General features: G+C 42.1%; 2 protein-coding genes across 2 annotated transcripts in view; one reads left to right on the forward strand and one right to left on the reverse strand.

Moving 5' to 3' along the window:
* Positions 1-12,590, reverse strand: part of si:dkey-65j6.2 (uncharacterized protein KIAA1755 homolog) — a 48,786-nt gene extending 36,196 nt beyond the window's left edge. Inside the window, 1 exon segment of the mRNA XM_035521741.1 lies at positions 12,473-12,590. Within this exon segment, the coding sequence (XP_035377634.1) occupies positions 12,473-12,590 (118 nt within the window).
* dlgap4a (discs, large (Drosophila) homolog-associated protein 4a) overlaps positions 4,497-22,541 on the forward strand; it is a 75,052-nt gene continuing 57,007 nt past the window's right edge. The window contains exon 1 of the mRNA XM_035521526.1: positions 4,497-4,737. The gene's annotated coding sequence lies outside the window, so the exon portion shown is untranslated. The remainder of the gene's footprint in view (positions 4,738-22,541) is intronic.

Here is a 22,541-nt window from a genome sequence, read left to right on the forward strand (position 1 = left end):
CTCTCTCCCTGTCTCTCTCTCTCTCCCTCCCTCTCTCTCTCTCCCTGTCTCTCTCTCTCTCCCTGTCTCTCTCTCTCCCTCCCTCTCTCTCTCTCCCTCCCTCTCTCTTTGTCTCACCTTCCTTTTCTCTTTCTCACAGCTTTTCTCCATCTCCATCTCATTCACCCTGGTCCCCAAGGGCATTATCGTGGGATGGGCCAGCCTGTGTCATTGTGTTTCTCTGCACCTCTCTGCCTCTGGGGATTGTTCCTCCTGCCTGTCCAGGGCTTGCCTCAGACAGACACCTCTTTCACATGGTAATTGCCTGTCCTCAGCATGTCTTCATCTCTCTGGGCTAACGGAACCACTCCGTCACGATGGGGCCTGGGAGGCGACTGTGTGTGTGTGTGTGTGTGTGTGTATGTGTGTGTGTGTGTGTGTGTGTGTGTGAGGGAGGGAGATACATACAGAGACAGAGACAGAGAGTGTGTGTGTGAGGGAGATACAGAAAGAGAGAGAGAAGGTGTGAGTGTGTGTGTGAGGGCAATACAGAGAGAGACAGAGAGAAAGAGTGTGTGTGTGTGTGTGTGTGTGTGTATGTGTGTGTCTGTGAGGGTGATACAGAGAAGGACAGAGAGAGAGTGTATATGTGCGTGCATGAGTGTGCATGTAGTTTGTGAATTGTGTGCATGTGAAAGAGAGGCACAGAGAGTGAGTGAGTGAGTGTGTGAGTGTATGAGTGTGTGTGAGTGTGTGTGTGTGTGTGTGTGTCTGTGTGTGTTGCCAAGTATGTCTACAGCCATCTCCTTATCCTAGATGCAGGGTCTTTCTCATGCTGTTTGGGACATAATCTCCACCCTCAAAGGTACTTTAATAACCCATGCAGTGGTGATGGACTGGCCTTCAACTGCCCAGCTCTCTCGAACTGCACACTGTACGACTGTACAAAAGCCTCGCTGCCCCCCCCCCACAACCTCAAACCCCCCCCCCCCCCCCCCCCCCATCACTCTCTTGCTAGCCAGATTCAGTTCCTTCACCAGGCTTACCACTAATGTTCCTAACACATTCATCTGACCTTTTCCTCATCTCATAGCTAAAAGAACCCAACGGCCATTTATTTCTCCCTAGTTCAATTCCCAGACATGCCTTATTTATAAGTCATCAGGAGGTTGCAGGGTAATAGGCTTACGCTGGAGGAGTGGCAGGCCTCCAACATGGGACTGTGAGCATTGCTCCTAGCGCTAGGGTCTTTCAATCATGCAGGGTCCTTGGCTAAGGCCCTGACCACTGTGGTTGGTAGGATCAGAAAGAAGGAGGGGCAGTATGAAGGAGGGGATACTGAATAGGGCAATGTGTTCTCCAGCAGGTTATTATGAAAATGGCAACAACGTTTACACATTTTTTTTAGATGTGTGGGTACATAGACATACGAAAATGCACATATTCAGTACATATATGTAGTGGACTGTGGGATGCCATAATAGCTTGAAGAAATCATAGTTGTAGTGTGACGCTATTAAGTTTTGTTTTCACAATTTATTGAAACAGTATTTGCAAACAACAAAGCATTTACAATTTGTTACAATTGTCTTGGGTCTGGCTTGGCTTATATATAAATATATATGGCAGAGATTGTGAAGATGTGTTTGATGAGAGATTTGTGGAATTTTGCTGAAGTTATTAAACTTGCCTGATCTCTGTCTGCTAAGCAGACGTTTACCTAATCTTATGCAAGGCTACACTTCAGAGCCTTTGACTTGGAAAGCAATAAACCAAAACAGTGCCCATCCTTCAAGCCCTTTCAATAAAGCTTTACCAGGAAGATTCCCATCTTTAATATAATTGATCAGATATAGAGGCAGAGGGGTTTGGAGAATATTATTTCATAATTTCAGTGAATGTATTTAGGTTGGTTCACCTTGCACATGTCCAATTCTCCCAAGGCTTTAAAAAGTGAAACTTTGATATAATATGTTTTTAATGCATTTCAAATGTTTTCATGTACTTCATATAAATTGAAATCTACTTTTGTGTAACCATGTGCCCACCAAATATGTTTTAAGAATGTGGATTTGGATTTTAAGAACAACAGTTTCTATGTGGAAACATTTGCTCTTTTCAGCCCAGTTTATTCTATTCTATTCTATTCTATTCTATTCTATTCTATGTGTTGAAAGTAGACTATTTATCTATTTCATTATGTTAATGCCAAACATCATTAGCCATGTGTAATTTACAAGAACAAAAAAATATTTTGTTGATTTATTCAGATTTAACACCTGTTGTCCAAATCACTTGTGTGAAAAGGAACAGTGATACAATACAATCTTTACTATTGACACACGGGAGTTCAAATTGACATTTTTTCCCAATATGCTTAAGCCTTCACACTAGTCCTATTCAGTCTCCAGCCCTCTTCAGTCTGTTGCGTGCTTTTGCTTTCATATTTGTAGCATGAAGATGACACTAGAGAAGCTTGCTGAAATTCAGCCTGCAGTACTGACGAGGTAGAATAAAAACAACAAAGCAAAAAATATCAAGAATAAGAATGCATGCTCCCTGGGAAGGTCCTTGACACTGGTGTTGGTAGCACCGTGCTCTACCAGGTGAGCTAACGGAGACCAGGATTTAAGCGGCCTTTCCTGACACATAATCATATCATCACACTGTCGCCTCCTACTGTGTTGCCACTAGTCACCTTGGAGCTAGTGACCGTAGCAACACTTGGGTTCTCTGCTCATTCCTCAGGCCTGGGGTAGTCGATGTTTTGTTGGTTTGTTTTTTTTATTCCATGTCTTTGAGACAGTCAGTGCGATAAAACTTTTGATTGTTTGACACAGGTGCATTTAATAGGACAATTATATAGAATAATCGGATGATATACAGGGCATGTTTGGTAGCGGGCATGTGGGTAGAGGTCATGGGGTAGAGGTCATGGGTAGTGGACCTGCAAGAAGCCAGCTGGGTGCTGAAGGTCTCTGGAGAGACGTATGCATGTGTCTGACTGAGACATACGGAGAAGCCGCCTGTACAGCTCCGTCTCTGCTTGTAGCAGAGCTGATCTGTGTCAGGCTCATGATCGAAGCTTCTGATGTTGACCTAAATCTATTCTAGAATTCCTGGAGCATATATTTGACTATTTGAACTACTTTTGAAAGTTTGAAAGCTCGACATGCATTTATTTGTCTGTCTTTGTACTGGACAGCAAAAACACAATAATATATTTAATGACTACACCTTAATATGTCCCCTCCCCCCCCTTTTTTTTGCACAATTTGAAAATACAAGATTCTGCGGTTGTATGCATTGTGTTAAGGGATATGTAAACATACGTAACAGGGACAGCCAGCCTATTGTAAAATACACAATGACAGATAGGGACCAACAACTTAAAGTGAATTTTTAACCATGAACCAGGCCTGATTCAGATATATGACTTGTTTTGTTTCAGAGTGGCTTGATCAATTCTGATTCTTCATTTACTGTGTTTACGATTTATTAATTTGTGTCTCTTTGGGAGCACTAGAGATCATAGTGCCAAACAATGCCACCATGGGTCCTTCAAAAACAAGATGAGGCTGATAAACCAAAGAGTAGTGTGGTCAACATGTACAACCAGATCCCAAGAGGCAGAGTGTAAAAGTGAGAGACGACTGAAGACAAGAAAAAGACACAGAGAGTAAGCTTATAAGAAAGCGCTGGTGTGTACAAGCATGTGCTCACACAGGTGTGTCTTAGTGTGTGTGACGAAGCCATGACCTCGACAGAAAGCTGTCTTGTAACACTTCAAACCGGTCAGGACCTCCACCTGGGGATCTGCTGGCTATCGGCACTGGACTCCTAAATATCCGTGTTCTATTTCACTGGACTACGTGAAAGGAGGCAACGCTGTCCAATCAATAATTCATGCGGAGCACATCGTCCATTCGTCATTATTTGCTGTTTGCGGACACTCCAAGGTGATACGTCCTACACGTTTAATAAGTGTGCCATGTTAAAAAAAAATTTTCAGGGAACAGGGAAGGCCTGTGCTCACTTGCCTCCATACAACTTCTAACGATGAGCGCAACTAAACCGTAAGGGAGACAGAAATTACTCATCATTTTATATATATATATATATATATATATATATATATATATATATATATATATATATATATATATATATATATATATATATATATATATAACATTTATTTGCCGATGATGTTTACAGGAAATTTGAGTCGCGTAGAAAGTATGAAGCCTAGGCAACTGTTGGATTGCGGGTTTTTTCTGCCTCCTGACTGTGCCTGTGCTGTCTGTTATGTCGCTTCTGAATGCCCCCTCACTCCTCCTACCTATCTCCCCTCCTGAATCCCCAAAGCCCGCTGAACGCCGCAGCATCATCGCTCGTCACGGAAAACCGTCGCTTCTCGTCAACGCGAACACAAGTGAACTATGATCGCGTTCAACCGGTCGCACGCGTCCTCTCGGCTCCCAACGCGCAATGCTCACGACTGGAAAGTCTTCCGTTGAACGCCACGGTTTGTCGTCGTTAGAATAACACTGGTCCGTGCTCGGAGTCTCTGTCACTGTCGCGGATGCTCTGCTACCACCAGAAAACAAACATTACCGGTATCTGCCGAATCTCTCGTATTGCAGTAGGATGTAACGTGTAGATTACTAATAGGATACCGCGTCCATCTACTGGGGCTAAACAGCACGATCAAAAAAGGACGGAAAGGATATGTAAAATTTGAAATTCATCTGTTTGGTGAGTAGCTCTTTTGGCAAAAAATAGAAAAAATGAAATAATAATAATACATTTAAAATGCGTGATACGTCGGCTTAAAGCTGAACCTGAACTCTGTCAGGGAGGAGAAAAACCTTTAAGATTTCAATAGCATCTGTGGGTGAATTCTGACGCATTTTGCACTTTATTTTTCGTCGTGCCCAGCTGTGGAGGGGCATATTTGTTTTAATTTTCGCTGTCGAGACATTTCCCATCAAATTTTGTTTGCATTTTGTTTAGTTTTGACGTTGCGTTGTTGTTATTGGTGGTGGTGGTGCTGATAGTGGTGGTGGTACTGGTGCTTCAAGGAAGTTGGCACGCTCAGAAAATAAATCGCTCTTGGTCTCTCAATGACAGAAGCTCAGGTCTCCTTATTTATTTATTTATTTATTTATTTAAGATTCAGTGTTGGTCATACTGTCTTGTAGCAAAAACCTGACTCACCTTACCTGCAGTGAAGTAAAACCGACTCATCCATCAGATTCTGGACACTGGGATCAGTAATGTCACACTATGATTACTCCTTTAGACTGTATGTACTTACCCTTTGGATAGTTATCATATGAATCATTGGTACCACTATATTGTCATGGTCTCAGCCAGGTCGCATGCACCTTTAAGGGACAGCAGTCATTTAGTGGCTGGGAATATTATAACATAGTGCACTCTCTCTCTTTCTCCCTCTCTCTCTCTCTCTCTCTCTCTCTCTCTCTCTCTCTCTCTCTCTCTCTCTCTCTCTCTCTCTCTCTCTCTCTCTCTGCCCTTGATCACAGGCCTCTCTCTAACAATTCACTTTGTATCCCATCTCTGAAGTTTGGTATGTCCACTTAAGGTTATGTTTTGAACCCTGGGCGTCCGCAAGCAATAAGCAAAGGCTAGTTAGCTGGGGGTGCCATCTATGCTGAAGTTGGTGGATATTTGCAGACCTTTTCCTCAGATGTCCTGTGCTTGGCCTGAGGCCAACTGGCACATGGGGTGTGACGCCTTCTCTGGGCAGGTATGCAGATGAGGGCGAAACATGTGTGGATTTGTGTGTTTGTGTCAGGGACCTCTGTTGCTATTGCAGCCCCATCCTACAATCAACAGCCCAGAGGGGAGGTAATTGATTGCTGAGTTACAAATCAGAGGTGTACTGGTGCAGATTAAACCCAGATCGTAAAATTTCAAATTTTTCATAGCAGAACCTAGCAGAGAAACCTTCATAGCAGAACATATCAGAGAAACTGATCACAACTAATAGGAAAACTGTTTAAGGATTAAGTGACTAAGGTGATTTTTAGAAATTCAGAATTAAGCATTGTCTTTTTGGTTGACAAACACAACAACATGCATGACTAGACATTTGGGTTTTTTTAATTTTCAGAACCGAGATTTAGTGGGGCTTTTGATTGCTTAAGCAACTGCACCACAAACTCAGTGAGCTTCCAGTAAGGTAGTGCAAGGTATGAGTGCAAATGAGGGAAAAGCAGAAGTACACAAAGGTCTGGGCTGAAAAACAATGAACCTACCCTTTTAAGCTTGGTCTCATTTGGGTCTCATTACGGCTCAGTGCAGACTCAGAGCACTTGAACTATAAGACCTTGTCAGAATGTTGATGGTCCCAAGACAATGAAGGAAATCAAACTCAGTCAGAGAAGCTTCTGGTGCAGGCTGAAAAGGGTCTGTTTTGTCTTCGTCGAGATGATCATTATGTGATGTTGTTATCGCTTTAAAAAGACAGATCAGAGCCAAGAAAATGCTGTCATCAAAGCCTCAGTGGGTATCGTTCCTGTGCCACAAAAGCAGTGGGCTTTGGAATTTCCTAACAAACAGCCTTTTGGTTTTATAGAAGTAGACCCATGTTTCTGCTGCAACAGGCCCCCAAAAAGCATAACAAGAAGCTTTGAAATCAACATGGGAACAGGGAGAGGTCACGGTGCTCTAGGGACATCACAGCATGCTCAGTATGGACAATTACAGGTGTCGCCAGTTCCAGCAAAGTGTGTGGCTTTGGAACAGTTTCGACGTGGCGTCGGATGGCGTGAGACTGATTGCCTGCACTCACCAAGCATGACAGAATCGTGCCACATTGCAGCTATTCGATTCACTAGCTGAAAACTGCTAAAGCTGACTGGGAACCCTTCCTCGGATGTGTAGGCTAAAAAACTGATTTGCAGAGTGACTGTTACAGTATTATGTGGATACCTTCAATCAGGGTTTTGGAATAATAAATTGTGCACCATATCTAAGTTTAAACAACTTCTATAATCCAATAATGTTGTAAGATTTTTTTTTTTCTAAGACACCATTACAGTTGCTTGTAAACACTGATCTATGACCAGTTTTGTGTTTCGTATTTGGTCTCAGATCAGCAGCCAGAGAGAGGGCTTTGACACTTTCCCTTGGACGCTAAATCTTGTGAGCACATGCAGATATCACTGTGTACTCCAATGGGGGCTGTGGCTGTTTTGACATTCCCAAGACAACTGGGAAAAAAACCTGTCAAAGACTCCTCTTGTGTAGGCTGACGTGAAGACTCACTTTTTATATTATCAGCATGTAATTGTCAAGACTCAGGAACTGTCAACAAGCTTATTTTGTTGTTGTTTTTGTTCGTGTTGTTGTTGTTTCCAGTGGTTGCCCTGCAGTGTTATATAACTTCACTTCAGCACAGACATTAACATGAAAATTTGTTGATATTGATAAGCTTGGGCAAAAGTTTCAGTGAAATATCATATTTCAGTGAAATATCAACTGTGTTGATGGCATTTTGCCAATCCAGTCAGAATCTTCAGCAATCTTCCTTTGATTTTAGAGTGGAACACATTGACAAACGATGTTGGATCGATATAGATCCAACTGGATTTTGAGGATTAGTTGCATATAAAAGTGTGCTTTTAATAAGGATAGCTGATATCACTGATATCCTGTTCATACCAATAGGACTGTGGTGCACAGTGGTGTAACTACACACACACACACACACACACACACACACACACACACACACACATATATATATATATATATATATATATATATATATATATATATATATATATATATATATATATATGAATAAAATGCTTGTTTACTTGCTATTTTTATGTCTCATTTAAGTCAACGCTCTTAAAGCATGTGCTCGCTCAGGTGAAGTTCGTATGATGTGCCTTGCACTCAACAATATTGTCTACTATACACTTCACATCCAACTTCCTGTATCTGGTATAGTCAATGGACAGAACAGACAAACTATTAAGTCTCTCCCGTCTTCCGAAGTAAAGATCAAGTTTAGGAAATCTATTTTTTTCTTTTCACTTTTGAATTTTATTTTCTTTTTGCTTTTGTTCATCTTCATAGCTAGCAGTACATCATAGAATACATTAGCACACAAGACCACCTATTGGAATCACTGTAAATATACATCATGCTAATGCTACTGGCAAAATGAGAATTTTCCAGAGAATCATTATTATGTGACATACATATTTTGATAAAATACATGTTTTGATATATTTTAATGGAATTAAAATGTAATGGAATACTTTGATGTTTGAGGATTTTAGAGTTTTAAGGAATATATGGTTTGCCACTTATGCATTTGTTGATCATGCATGAGAATTTGTCGATCATGTTGGAATTGGAATTGGCTCACTGGGGTCCCAGTCTGGGGGCCGTCTGGGGACCCAGTCGCTGGGGGACAACTTTGGGGGCTAGCCTGGGCTCCCATTCACTGGGGTCCCAGGGGCTCAGTCTGGGGGCCCAGTCGCTGTGGCCTCAGCTTCTGGGGGTGCACCACAGGTCCCAGTACGACTGCCCTCCTTACTCGCCCCGGTAGTTATGCCACTGCTGGTGCAGACATCTTCAGGGATAGCCTGACCAACATTTTTCTAAATGCACTGCCAAAATCTACTACAGAGGAATACAAACCTGGGTCTGTCTGTTGGTGATTATAATTGCAACAAACCTTCCTCTGTGTGGTATGTTTGCATGTGTAGGATGTAGATCACCATTGTCTGGCAATCAAGGCTAATTTATCTAATCCATCCAAGTCTCTCTGGAAAGCAAACTTTGAAATAACATTCATCTATGTGGAATAAAAAAGAAAAGGAATTGGGACGGTGTTTACATTACTGAACCGCCAACACGTTGCGTGCTTCATATAAATGATTGCTACTCCCAGTACTTCCAACTTGATGTCTTTACAGGGGAGGAGGGGCTCAGACTGTGTAGTGTTCATGAAGTCATGGCATGCTTTCATCGTGATTAACAGATTAACAGCTGCTGATTGATTACCCCGGGGGCGTATCTTACGAGGAGGGAAGAAAATGGCTGACGCCCAGTGATGGGCAGGAGAGGCTACTAGCAGAGCAACCCCCTGTTCTCTTCGTCGGCATGACAATGTCCCAATGTACTGTCGGGGTGTTAGGCTTTGTCTCTTCTGTCCCCTTTTCGCCCCTCTGTCAACGCGAATGAGCCGGTCAACAGAGTTTTGCCGCATGGCTGTTCTGAGTAGACTTTGACTGGGGACGTTTGCGCCTGCCTTTGGTCCCCCATGCTGCCGGCACACTTTCATAGGCGCAGTGGCACAGCCTGGCATTTGGCACAGTGCTAACAATAATGTGACATCTGGGTGGCATTTTGAGAGAAATGGGAAGAGAGTATTAGAACAAAGACAGAGACCCCCTTCCCAAAAAACCCCACAAGAAAAGCAAAAAAGAAAAAGGAGAAAAATGAAGAAGAATGTTTTGTACAGAGGATGGATTGTGGGTGGAAAGTTAACAACAGTGATTGCCAGCTTTGCAAAAGGATCCTGAAGTTGACTGGTGCAAGGATTGTGAATCGGACGCTGGACATGACTCCTTCCTGCACATCTCTACATTACATTATAATATGCTTATTTTAGCAAGGAGAATGATTGCCTTCGAATTTCTAAGTAAAGTTTTTACGTTTTTAAAGTTGAAGCTTCTAAAGTTGAAGCTTATAAGAAATTTGGACAGGCAACTCATGTCGTGGCAGTAAAGTAAGGTTAACTCAAAATCATTAAATAGGTTGACAATACAATGTCAGGCCAGACAACCTAAAATCTGGTTTAAGTACGTGTGGTGCATGGATACAGTACGCCAGGCTTCTCTGTATAGATAGGAAGTGACAGATAAGACAGGCTAATGTTGTTTCAGTGTAAAATACCCTGTGTTGGCTTTTTAATTTTGGTTGTTGAAATACACTGTTGTTCTGGTGGGGAGTATTTTTTTTTAAACTTCATCACAAGTTCATTGTTGATCGTTTTCAGAGCAGAGGGGATTACTCACCATGATGGGGGAGTGTGTAGCACAGAATAAAGGTGTTGCGAATTAACTTAACCTTGCTCATTCAGGAACGACTACACTCATTCCATAACCAGGAATAATGCATCTATAACCAGTAGGTATATCCGTCTGATCCCCACATAGTGCCAGAAGGCATCACTCTAGACTCTAGTGTGATTCTTATAGTCACTGAACACTACATCTCACCTTGATGACAGATGGTATATGGCCACACTTTATGTTTAACAGAGCTGTAGCACTATCCAATCAGAGCGCCAGTGCACTGTGCTTGTATCAACAATAGGAAAACTGCTGTTTATCCTTAATTAGTGGTCTGTTTAATTGACTTGGCAACATATGACATGGGATGCACGCAGATTTGACACTCTCCTTACCAGAAAGTTGGCACAACTAAATTTAACTCAATAAAGGCAACAAACTTCAATATGTCTCTCTCAAAGATGTCTCTCTTAAAGTCCTGCTCCCAAATGGACAGGACTTTTAGCAATTTACGGATATTATGAACTAAGATTATGAACTCATATTATGAAATTAGAACAAAAGCCACTGCGCAGGTGCATCTTAGTGGGAGGGCCGAAGAAGTGGAATGACCTGGCTTAACCTTTCAAACAACAATAATCCCCTATGATGGTGAATGTGTTTGAATTATTCGCTTAATAAAAGTTCTGCAAATATTGCTTTTGTGTGGGAATATTGCTCTATGACACAGATAACCCATAATACAGAGACGTGACATACTGGGTAACAAATGGCCCTTCTTGGGTTGTGATGCGATAGTACGCAGTGATTTTCTGTGATTTCCAAGAGGAAAAGTCAATCAACAGCCCATGTTGGTAATGTGATTATTCTGGTATTATTAATAGTTTAACGATACATTCCTGACTTAATCCAATCAAAGAATTTCCACAGGAGCAATTGCTGTGGAACAGGTGGCACCTCAGTCATTTTTGGCCTTTAAGTCACATGTACTTTTTACAGTGTACCATTTTAAAAACCACCTTTTCATGCAAGCTTAAAATAAACCTCAGAAAAGAACACTGGGCTAATTTACGCTTTTGTTTCCTTTGGATTTTATTATTAACACCTAGCAAAGATGTAAGAGCCTGTAATTATTGTGATGCTTTAGCATGTGCCAATATAACAACAGGGTGTGCATACCCTTTCCTGAAGCCCGTCTGCAAAACAATAAACACACAGGCACATATAAAGGCCTTGAAAGGCTGTTTCTCTGTGCTTTTATATATATATATATATATTTATTTATTTTTTAAATGTTTGCGTCTGGTCCTTGGAAGAGGAGGTATTTTTAGAGACTTTGACCTCCAGAGGTTTAATTCATTTCTGACTCTGCCCATCACGCTGTCTATCAAGGCGAATGCTTTTCCACGCATGCAGACAAAAACCAGAAGGCGCTGAGGAAGAGAAAAGGTGGAATCAACCGCTTATGTAAGCGTTTGTTTACATTCTGCCCCTTTGTTGAAATGACTCTCATTTCCAGGCATACATCACTGGAAATTGGGGTCTAGATTGTCTCATGAGTCTTAAACACCACAGTGTCACAAAAATGTGGAACCATGGAAGTTCTGTATTGTATGCGATGGCTGTTAATTTTGAATAAGATTAGTAGTTCATTTTTGTTGAGCATCTTAGCATTTCATCACTCTGGTCTGGGATTTAAGGTCTTTGTTATTACCATTTTTAAATTGACTTTATTAAGCAAATTCAATTCAATTCAATACAAACACTCCATCACAAAAACCTCACAAACAATATCCACCGGAGGACCCAGACTACCTTCACTCTATACATTAACAATTTACAATACTTTTTAATTAACAATAATTTGTTATTACCTCTCTAGTTTGTCCATGTAGTTAAGGTCAAAAACACTTCTCTTTTCTGCCAAATTTAATCAGAAGCCTTTTGGCTTCTAAGTTGATTATGTATTTCCTTTTTGTTTATGAAGTAAGTCTTTACTGTTTGATGAGACTGCAAAAGTCTTTGTTCTGCATAGCATTTGCAACTGAGAGAGAGAGAGACAGAGAGAGAGACAGAGAGAGACAGAGAGAGAGAGAGAGAGAGAGAGAGACAGAGAGAGAGAGAGACAGAGAGAGACAGACAGAGAGACAGAGAGAGAGACAGAGAGAGACAGAGAAAGCAAGAGAGCAATTCCTAAATGGCTTTCTCTCATTTTCAAGTGATAGTCTGAGTTTCCTCATATTAGAGTCTGACCATTAAATGTACCACTGCAATTTGCCATTATTTGCTAACTGACAGCTGTTAAACGGAATTTAAAAATACTTAATTTCTAAAATGACAACCGTGTGCACCTGTACTGTGGATCCACCCCAAGTGTAAGTGGATAAGGGAAGTGAAGGACAGCAGAGTGTTTCTGAATTGGAGCCCACAGCTGACGGAGTAGACTGCCAGGACTGAGTCGTTGACTCGCTTTACGGAGTTGGTGCGCCATGTCAATGACGTCCTGCGGGCTGGGTCACACTGCAGTCCCTGGGCGCGATGGCACATTCTGTCCTAATTTGCTTCCTTAACTTCCCTTCTCCTTGCGCATCTCAGAGGGAAAGATCTGGAAGTAACAAAGGGCAGATGAAGAACAGTGAAGGCTCATGCTGGCAATCCGTGGAAGGAAGGCAGCGAGGAGTGTCCTGAGCTGTTACCCTGTTAGGTCACCCTCACTGTGTCTGACATAAGCTGGCTCCCATTCCCACTTTACCTTACCATGAAAGAGACAAAAGGTGCCCTTTGATTACTTCCTGCACGTGACACCGCGGCTGACACAGACCTATCAGATGCCAGCGGGACGCGTTCGCCGGTCGCTCGCTCACACACAAAGTGACACAGCAGGCTCGCGAGGGGAGTGTTTTGTCACCCTGTAGAAAATTAACAACACTGCTCCCCAGCGAAATTAATTAGGTTCACTCTATCAGGAAGGAGTCAGCCAAAGCTGAGGCAGATGTGCATTGTGCATATGAGTGCAAACCGGAAAGCTTTACTGCCTCGGCATGGTGGCGTTGCTAATTGTGTAATAGTGCCACAGGCGACTAAAGATGACAAATAGATGCATGATGTGAGTAGGTATGGACTAGCCCAGAGAGGCCTTTTCGCGTTAAAAAGATGTGTAATTTACGATGTGTAATTTCCTTGGGCTCTCTGATACAATAAACACTGCCAGAGCTGGCTGAGCTAACAACTGTAACTTGCAAAGTGCAGTTTAGAATCAATTCCAGTAAAGCTTTCCTTCATTTACCTTGACAACCGGGAACATTCACACCAAATGAGAGAGTGTGTCGTTGTCTTTTTTATATAATATTTTGTATTTCATTACTGCAGCATTTAGCCACACATCTTCAGCAGGCTTAGAAAAAATGACTAAAGAGGCAAAATGCCAAACAGAGTGGGGGCAGTGAGTGGAGACAGTAAGTGGGGCAGTGAGTGGAGACAGTGAGTGGGGCAGTGAGTGGGGACAGTGATTGGGGCAGTGAGTGGAGACAGTGATTGGGGCAGTGAGTGGGGACAGTGATTGGGGCAGTGAGTGGGGACAGTGATTGGGGCAGTGAGTGGGGACAGTGATTGGGGCAGTGAGTGGAGACAGTGAGTGGGGCAGTGAGTGGAGACAGTGATTGGGGCAGTGAGTGGAGACAGTGATTGGGGCAGTGAGTGGAGACAGTGATTGGGGCAGTGAGTGGAGACAGTGATTGGGGCAGTGAGTGGGGACAGTGATTGGGGCAGTGAGTGGAGACAGTGATTGGGGCAGTGAGTGGGGGCAGTGATTGGGGCAGTGAGTGGAGACAGTGATTGGGGCAGTGAGTGGAGACAGTGATTGGGGCAGTGAGTGGGGACAGTGATTGGGGCAGTGAGTGGGGACAGTGATTGGGGCAGTGAGTGGGGACAGTGATTGGGGCAGTGAGTGGGGACAGTGATTGGGGCAGTGAGTGGAGACAGTGATTGGGGCAGTGAGTGGGGACAGTGATTGGGGCAGTGAGTGGGGACAGTGATTGGGGCAGTGAGTGGGGGCAGTGAGTGGATGCAGTGATTAGGGGCAATGAGTAGAGGGAGTGAATCTTTTTTTTCTGTGGGCTAGAATAATGTCATAGCCGGTTAAACTCGTGTGTAATTTCATACATACATTTCAAACATTTTTCTGCTTGACCAATCAGCACTGGCTAGAGAACAGGGGTACAAACCCATCAAATGTATTATGTATTCAAATATACTACATATTTAAATGCTGCATATTTAAATCACATTTCTCTGGTCGAGAAAAGCAGAAAAATATGCAAATAAGGCAAAAGCTCTGGGTTCTTTGCTTGGCTAACCATGCTCCTCAACTGTGCATACGAAAGAGGATAAAGAAACACCCAGAAGACAGACATGTTAAAATTTGAACCTACTGAGGTCCCAAAGTTTTTCTTGATTTCTTCAAGACCATATTTTCATTTTTTTTTCTTTAAAACTTTTTTTTTTCTTTTTCTTTTTTTTTTCTTTAAAACCCTGTCCCACTCTTCGTCTTTCTTCCTGTGTATCTCCCCATCTGGAGCACAGAGGGCATTATATTGGCTGTGAATGTGTTTACGCAGATCCAGCTTTCCGGGGAGTGGTGCGTTAGATTTCAGAAACCAGAAAAATACTAAGTCCAATTTGTCTTGCAGACATGAAGGACATTCTGTCTTCACTGTACATCAAAATTAAATATAAGGCTATAGATATGAAAATGAAGGGGAGTACACAGACGTGACCGCAGAGAGGTGATATCTGCCCTTACACGCTCATGTAGACAAAACAACTAAAAGGAACTTCTGCCCTATCTCCAGGATTCAAATCCCAACTGTGCCATGTGCAGTCTACTTGCTGACGGGAGCTCCAAAGGTGAAACTCCAGGAGATGGTTGTACAGTCGTGTCATGTGTTTAGTGCATGTCTCTGAACACTGTGTTGCATGGGGAAAGCATGTGTAACCTTCAACGCCTTGGATTGGTAGGGACATTGTGGGTAGTGAAGCTACAGTAAGAGCTGACCAGGATAGAACTGAAAAGAAAGTGAAAAATCTTTAAGCAACGGCTAAAGATTCGGCACTTTAATATATGCTTAATATAATAATAATACTTCATATCTAAACGTATCTCAAATTTTAAGATGTTCTAAGAGGACCTTTGGTCCTGAGGCACTTAAGAAATCTACTAGTTATACTTAGATACACAATAAAAGCTCCCCTGCCCAGCCTTAAACAACCCCATGACCGGACACAGTGCTTGTGTTTGTGCCTCCATAAGAATTTTATTAGAATTTATGAAAGTTTTATTCAAATGCTTTTTATCATTCACTGCCTCCCAACACACAGAGGCAGATGCAAGCCTGCAGGCAAGCAAGCATGCGTGGAGCACTCACTCAGTCGCCACTAGCTTCAGTGCCTTAAATAATCTATGATTTATTATTAATCAATCTGCAATAAAAATGCCCCTGCACACAGAAGAAGAAATTTAAATTAAACCATCGTTCTGCATGTTTAAAACAAACAGCTGTAGCGATGGCACTAGACTGATTTTTTTTTAACCTTATGTTACACATAGATAATAGTACATGGTCCCGAACCAGGCGCTAAAGCCATACGGAACAGAAGGGGATTCTGGGGCCACTTATCCACTGAAAGAACCCAGCGCAACTGAGCTAAAGAAGCAAGCCAGAGGGAAGCTATTGAGCATTATAGCTGGTGGCAACCTTTCCTTTGATTCTGCAGTCTGTGAGTCTGCTGCAGAATGTCTGGGGGAAATCGGCCTCATTTCAGGTGTAATTAAAAGGCAGAAGGCTCAACAGATTCATGGGCACGTGGCTCGCTCCCTCACTCTCGAGGCAGGCGACGGACTCGATCGATGGCCTGGGATCTGAATGGGAAATTTGTATATATTTTTTTTAGGCCTTGACCCAGGGTTTGGAGATTAAGTGAGCCATGTTTCTGTCACAGAGATCACACCCTGCTTTTCCCTGTCAGTGCAACTTAAATGGCAGGCTTGGATTTGAACAATTCCTGAAGCAAAAGTAGTTCAAGAAAAACACACTGTGGCAAAAAAACAGGCTGCCGGATGTTACTGTGTTAGATGGATGTAATTAAAATAATTAATACTCTATCATGATAAAGTGAGACTGGTAAAATAATTAATACTCTATCATGATAAAGTGAGACTGGTAAAATAATTCAGACTATATCATGATAAAGTGAGACTGGTAAAATAATTCAGACTATATCATGATAAAGTGAGACTGGAAAAATAATTAACACTATATCATGATAAAGTGAGACTGGTAAAATAATTCATACTATATCATGATAAAGTGAGCGTGGTAAAATAATTCATTCTGTATCATAATAAAGAGACTTAAAAATTGCTATTCAGTCTCAAAAAAGAGTTATGCGTCCTCAAAATTCTGATATCTTAGCTGTACTATATGAGAGAAATCTATAGAAATAGAATAAAACGCCCAAGATTCTAGTATGTATTAAGTATTAATGCCAGACACAGTTGAGTTAAAGGTATTCAAAGGAATAGCCAATCATCACCCACTACTAGTGTGTAGGTGTACCCTACGTTACACCTACACACAGGTGCATTTGATATGTGTACAGTTACAGACCTTCCAGAAATCGTCAGCCACATTTTATCTAATTCATTGCAGCTCAGTGTCTGACCACAGGACCATCGCTAAGCGGAGATTATATGACCAAGTATTATCTGGGTGGTGGGCCAATCTTAACCCAGCAGCAAGTCTGCCATGGAATGCCATGGAATGCCATGGAAGTGGGCGTTGTGCTAATATGAATGTTTTAGGAATGCCAGCATTGCAGACTCGATATGCAAACCTTCATGCTTTTTTCCAATACATAAATGTTCCTAAATAACTAAGTGACGTCTACTATGGTAGCATTAATGCTAGTGTTTGAATGTCAAATATAATTTCTCTGGCTACAGAGATGGAGTTTCTGATACCTATTGCTATTGATCAGTGGACTGATTGCTGACCGAAGTAGATTAACGGGTATTGTAATACATGCCGTCTCTACCAGATTCCCTAAAGGTCAAAGATTTGTGTGGGGATTCAAAGCAGACCTGAAACATGCAATAAGAAAGTTGATGGGCCCATCTATGTGCTTTTGTGTCGTATTGATCAGCATTGATGTTGCCACCCTCAGTCATGCTGGGATGTGATGGCCACTGTATTGATTTTTTTCTACAGAGCATCTCTTAATCTGTGTTCTGAGGAGATATGGATCCAATTCGTGACTGCTTGTCTTTCAACCATCCCTCTCGATGGAGATCTCACATGATGCGGTTATCTGAAATTAGTCTTTCCGTAGCAGCAGATCCATTTATCCTGAAGGAGTTAAAATACATATTGATTGGCATTGGCAGTTTTTTTGTTTTGTTTTTTTTTGGTTTTGTTGTTGTTGATTGTTGATTGTTGTATTTTCGATGTGATTACCCAGTTAATGAAGTTTTAGCTGAGCCTGGGTGAAGTGTCTGCTGTTCTTTACTGATTTTTGTTCAGAATACTCTGAATGACTTATGTTGGAGAGATGGCTTGCGATTTTATTTTTCTTTTTTTTCTTCAGGGAAAACTGTTTTTTTTTTTTTGTTGTTGTTGTTCAACCCTGCTGTTTTAAGTCATGTTTGGGCTGTTTTTAGCAGCATTTTATGTTTGTTTGGTTTTGTTTTTTTAAAGCCTCTTACTGCTAACTCCAAAATGAAACACCAAATATTACGCAATAAGAGTTTTTCTCCACAAAACATTATAAACATTGGAATTCACGTACTTCATATACAAATAATACATTTTAATCAAATGTTGGTTTTTGTCCCTACCTGTTAGCCACTATAAAGATATCCACCAATGTAGCTGTTTTCGTTCTATTAATATTTAAATTTTTATTCTTTGGCACTGTAGACTCATGGAGGAGTAGGCCAACACACCTGCACTTAACTAGCAGTCTTTTTTTTAACACTCTTGCAATTTAAGTAAGTGCCAAGCTTCCTTCACACAAATACAGCCTTGGCCTACAGCCTTCCTGAGATGCGTGTAGTACCACATTTACCACAACTGTAACACAGGCGTGGTCTTTCAGTTCGTTTATGTGTAACACAGGCGTTGTCTTTCAGTTAGTTTATATGTAACACAGGCGTTGTCTTGCAGTTTGTTTAGATGTAACACAGGCATGGTCTTTCAGTTAGTTTATATGTAACACAGGCGTTGTCTTGCAGTTTGTTTAGATGTAACACAGGCATGGTCTTTCAGTTAGTTTATATGTAACACAGGTGTTGTCTTGCAGTTTGTTTAGATGTAACACAGGTGTAGTCTTTCAGTTTGTTTATCTGTAACACATGCGTAATCTTTCATTTAATTTAGCTATAACACAGTCATAGTTTTTCGGTTCATTTCCGCATAATTCACTTTCTTTGGGAAGCAGAGCCTGGTTTAGTTCCAGAACAACTGTCCCACCATGTGGAGAGCTGCGTTTGACCCTGGCTCTGAGCTTTAGTGGACAAGACAGTGAGTTAGTATCGTGCTCATTCCATATATGACTGACAGCTGAAAGCATCTTCCGCAATCTCGGCAGGAGCATGAGATTTCTGGTCGACAGCCATTTCTTGTACTCTTTATGTGGTGACCTTCGAGTGAGGGGAGGAATGTCGTCTTGCGCACAGCTTTCTGGATCAGATCCAGATATACCATGATGCTGGTTGACCTATAGCCTCAAATACAGTATGTATTTGGAAGGTCAGAGAACCAGAGGCTGTAGGTATTAGTTTGCACATATGGTTCTGTACTTGAAAAAAGATTTTTTTTGCCAACCCAGTTATAATTTAAAAGCAAGGGCTTTGTTAGCTTGTGGTGAGAACAGATCTTAAACTTGATGCAGTGAGACATTAAATCGCAGTGTAGATTTGGTAACCTTTAAAGCCTGTATCTTTGTGCCCTAAGAGATTTAAGATCACTGAATGAGAGTGTGCCGTTCCTACTTCAAGGAACCATGTCCAGGACTGAATCGTACAGCATGTGCGGCCAGTCCGAGAAAGATCAGCTAGCACAGGAGCAAAAACAGACTTTAATTTAATCTTTCGTAATACCAGCTCCATTTTCAGCTGCCTGATAACCTTTATAGAGTTTGTAGAAAGGTTTTTATTCAATGCTGTGTTTCCCAGGGAGGCCACATGAACCGGCACCGAGAGACCAGTTAAAGTTCACGCTTGCTTTTTTTGCTCTTTCTGGTTGCATTAGGATTAAAATGCCTATGTTTCCCATTTAATGGATGTTATGAATGGTACTCACTCAAATGTGGCAGTTTGTTACACTTTTAATGAATGATTCTTCATTTAAATGTCGAAACTGTCCCATGGGGGCACTCACAACATCTTTTACAGCACTGTGTTATTTGTCTCTGTGGAGTTGTTGAAAACACATTATCTGACTAGAGAAACATAAATGCAGAATAAGGGTTGCTTGTGGTCCTGCAAAAAGGTCAACGGCTTGCTGGGTTTCGTTTTTGACATTGTACCAAGGAGCGAATGAGCCGGTCCTTTCACCGTCTCCGCCTGACGAACCTTGGAACTCAGACTCGGTTCGAGCCGGTCGTGCAAACGCGGGCGTGGGCCAGCTCCCCGCTTTTATCATCACTGAGTATGCTGACATATTTAAGCTGGAGATCCAGACGGTGGTAGGATCAGAAGGCGTGTGGATTCGGGTCTATCAGGGGCACCACACCTGACGACTCGGTACTGTAGAGGCTGTAGGTTCAGGTGTCCTTCTCTGACAGCTACCTTGCCTTCTGCAGAGCAGAGCACATGTTACTGCAGGCAGGCTGAAATATGGTGGCCCAGATGGCGCTCTTCTCCCCCACCACAGCTCTGGAAAAGCAGCAGAGGTGTCTGTGGCCTGGCTGTGGATGAGGAAGCGGTTTCACAAGATCCTGGCCTGGGCTGTATGATTGCAGTATGATTGATGTCACTTGCCTTTACAGAGGAACAAAAGTCTTAATACTCTAGAAATTTGCACCATATAAAGATGTTCACTTTATCTTCTTAAATGAATGAATGAATAATCTGGTTTATTATTTTGACGATACAATGTAATAACAAAAGGTCCTAGACAGACCTTAGACCTTAAACTGTAGACCTTGCTGTTTACAGTTTAAAATCAGCATGATGCTTTCTTGCACTGAGTGTTTGGAGCCAGCATCTCTTTGCCAGGTGATCCACAACCAAATCTTCGTTTCCAGCAACTTTGTCCAGGCTGTTTTTTAAAAAGTAATTTACTGAACTAAATTACTTTAAATCAGTCCAGTACAAATGTGACCCTACATGATTTGCTCTTTTCAGTTGATTGCCAAGGCCAAGCGCATTTTGGCTAAGGACTAGCTGCCTTAGCTTTAATGTGTGTGCTGCTTAGTAACAGTAGGTTCACGTGCAGTTTCCTTCTTCCTCTTAAGCTGCTCCACTTGTTCATATGCTGCCCAAAGGAACAACAAGCCCCTCAGGCTGAGAGCACTGGTCTGGGATCAGATGCCCCTGTTGTAACGGTCAGTAATTTGTGTACTGTCCCTTTAAGTTATGTTTACATAAAATGCATGTGCATGTAGGCCAAGCAGTGGAGGTTTTTGCTTTGTGCTGTACATGACGGACATTACTGGACCCAGCTCTTCTTTTGTCATTATTTAACTTCTCAGTTCATGTATGAACTGTCTACAAGATTCCAAGAGCAAGCCTATGTCGCGTAGTGAATAAACCAGCGAGATTACTGCAAAACTGAGTTGAGTCTGACTCGCGTGCTTCACAGGCTCTCGTGCGTCCCAAAGCTTTCATCTGGGTAAACAGCACTACAAGCGTTATACTGTCCATATGGTCACAGTCATCAGGTGACTCTCTCTCTCTGTCTCTCTCTCTCTCTCTCTCTCGCTGTCTCTCTCACACCACTGGAATTTGATGTATATATGTATGTACTTACTACATGTATGTCCTTCCATCGGTTCAAGTGCAGTGAATGCAGTGCCCTCCAGGCTGCGATGGGCCAGATCTTCTCCTCTGGGCTGAACGTCCATGCTGGCACTCCCTGAGCGCAGGACCTTCGTCTGACAGGCCGAATGAAGTGCGCGCCTCGTCAGGGGTCGGCTCACGTGCAGAAGGGGCACTCTTGTGCTACGAACAAAAATACATGGGAGAGGGAGGGGGGGATAGAGAGTGAGACAACAAATAAGAGAGGAGAGTAAAGGAGGGAGAGAGAAAATGAAAGAGTGAGAGAGGAAAGAATGTGCATACTTAAGTAAAGTGCCTTAAAAAAACAAAACAAAAAAACAACAACAACGTGAATGAAAACAGCAAACGGCCAACTGCCTGACGGGAAATTCTACAGACGGTCAAACGATGTGGAATGTATCCCAAAGGACCTGATTTTGGTGTTCTGATGCGGTCAGAGACACTTGCGTCACTCTGGCAAGACGTCGGGGAAGCTGGACGTGGGCAGACCGACGAGGGCACTGGTGTCAGATGGCCCAGGTTGCCTCCCATTCTCAGGAGAGCACATGGCAATCTCCATCTTTATTAGACCATGAGGGATCAAATGAATTCTTCTGGAAATTTCTCAAGGGCCCAGAAAGGTTGCCTGTCTAAGTGATTGTTATTGGGATTTCTTGCACAAACACACATGAACGCACACGCGCACACACACACACACACACACACACACACACACACACACACACACACACACACACACACACACACACACACACACAACAAACACACATACAGAGCATGAACAAGGGGTAAGTAGGGGTATTATTGAAATGTCGAGGTGAAATAGCTGCAGGTTAATTGCTCCCAAATGCTAAAAAAACAGCAGGCGTTGGTTTTCAACAGGTGAATGAGATATCAGCTTCACCACATGAAAAACTCTGATGACAGTGTTAAAGGAGCTTGTGTGCTTGCTGGTGTTTTATTGTGTTAAGGGCTCTATGACAAAGATACACACAGGTTACACACAGAGGATTACAAATGAGTGGAGTTCTTTGTGGCTGGTTATATATGCATATCTAAACTGAAAATTGCATATACATGCAATGTGGTCTCTTAAGTAAATTATGAATTTAATAAATTAAACAGGAAATATTACTACTGTATATACTACAGTGGATTTATGTAGTTACATTATTCAGTCATCTTATCAGGTTCATAAATTAAATGAGTCGCAAAATGGAAACATACGTTTAGGCGGCATTGTCTGGTTAGTTAACATGTGCCTTGCTTTGCCCCATCTCGCAGTAAATCTGGAATTAGTAGTAGAGATATATTTTTAGTGGAATGACTAAAGTTTCATTCCCAGTTCAAATGATAACTGTTCACATTTTGGTTTTGGTTGTATTCGGATTTGTTTGTTTTTCTTCTCTACACAAACTTTACCCGGCTTAATTGTCCGAGAC

Source organism: Electrophorus electricus, chromosome 22 (assembly GCF_013358815.1).
Source record: "Electrophorus electricus isolate fEleEle1 chromosome 22, fEleEle1.pri, whole genome shotgun sequence".
Lineage (NCBI taxonomy): Eukaryota > Metazoa > Chordata > Actinopteri > Gymnotiformes > Gymnotidae > Electrophorus > Electrophorus electricus.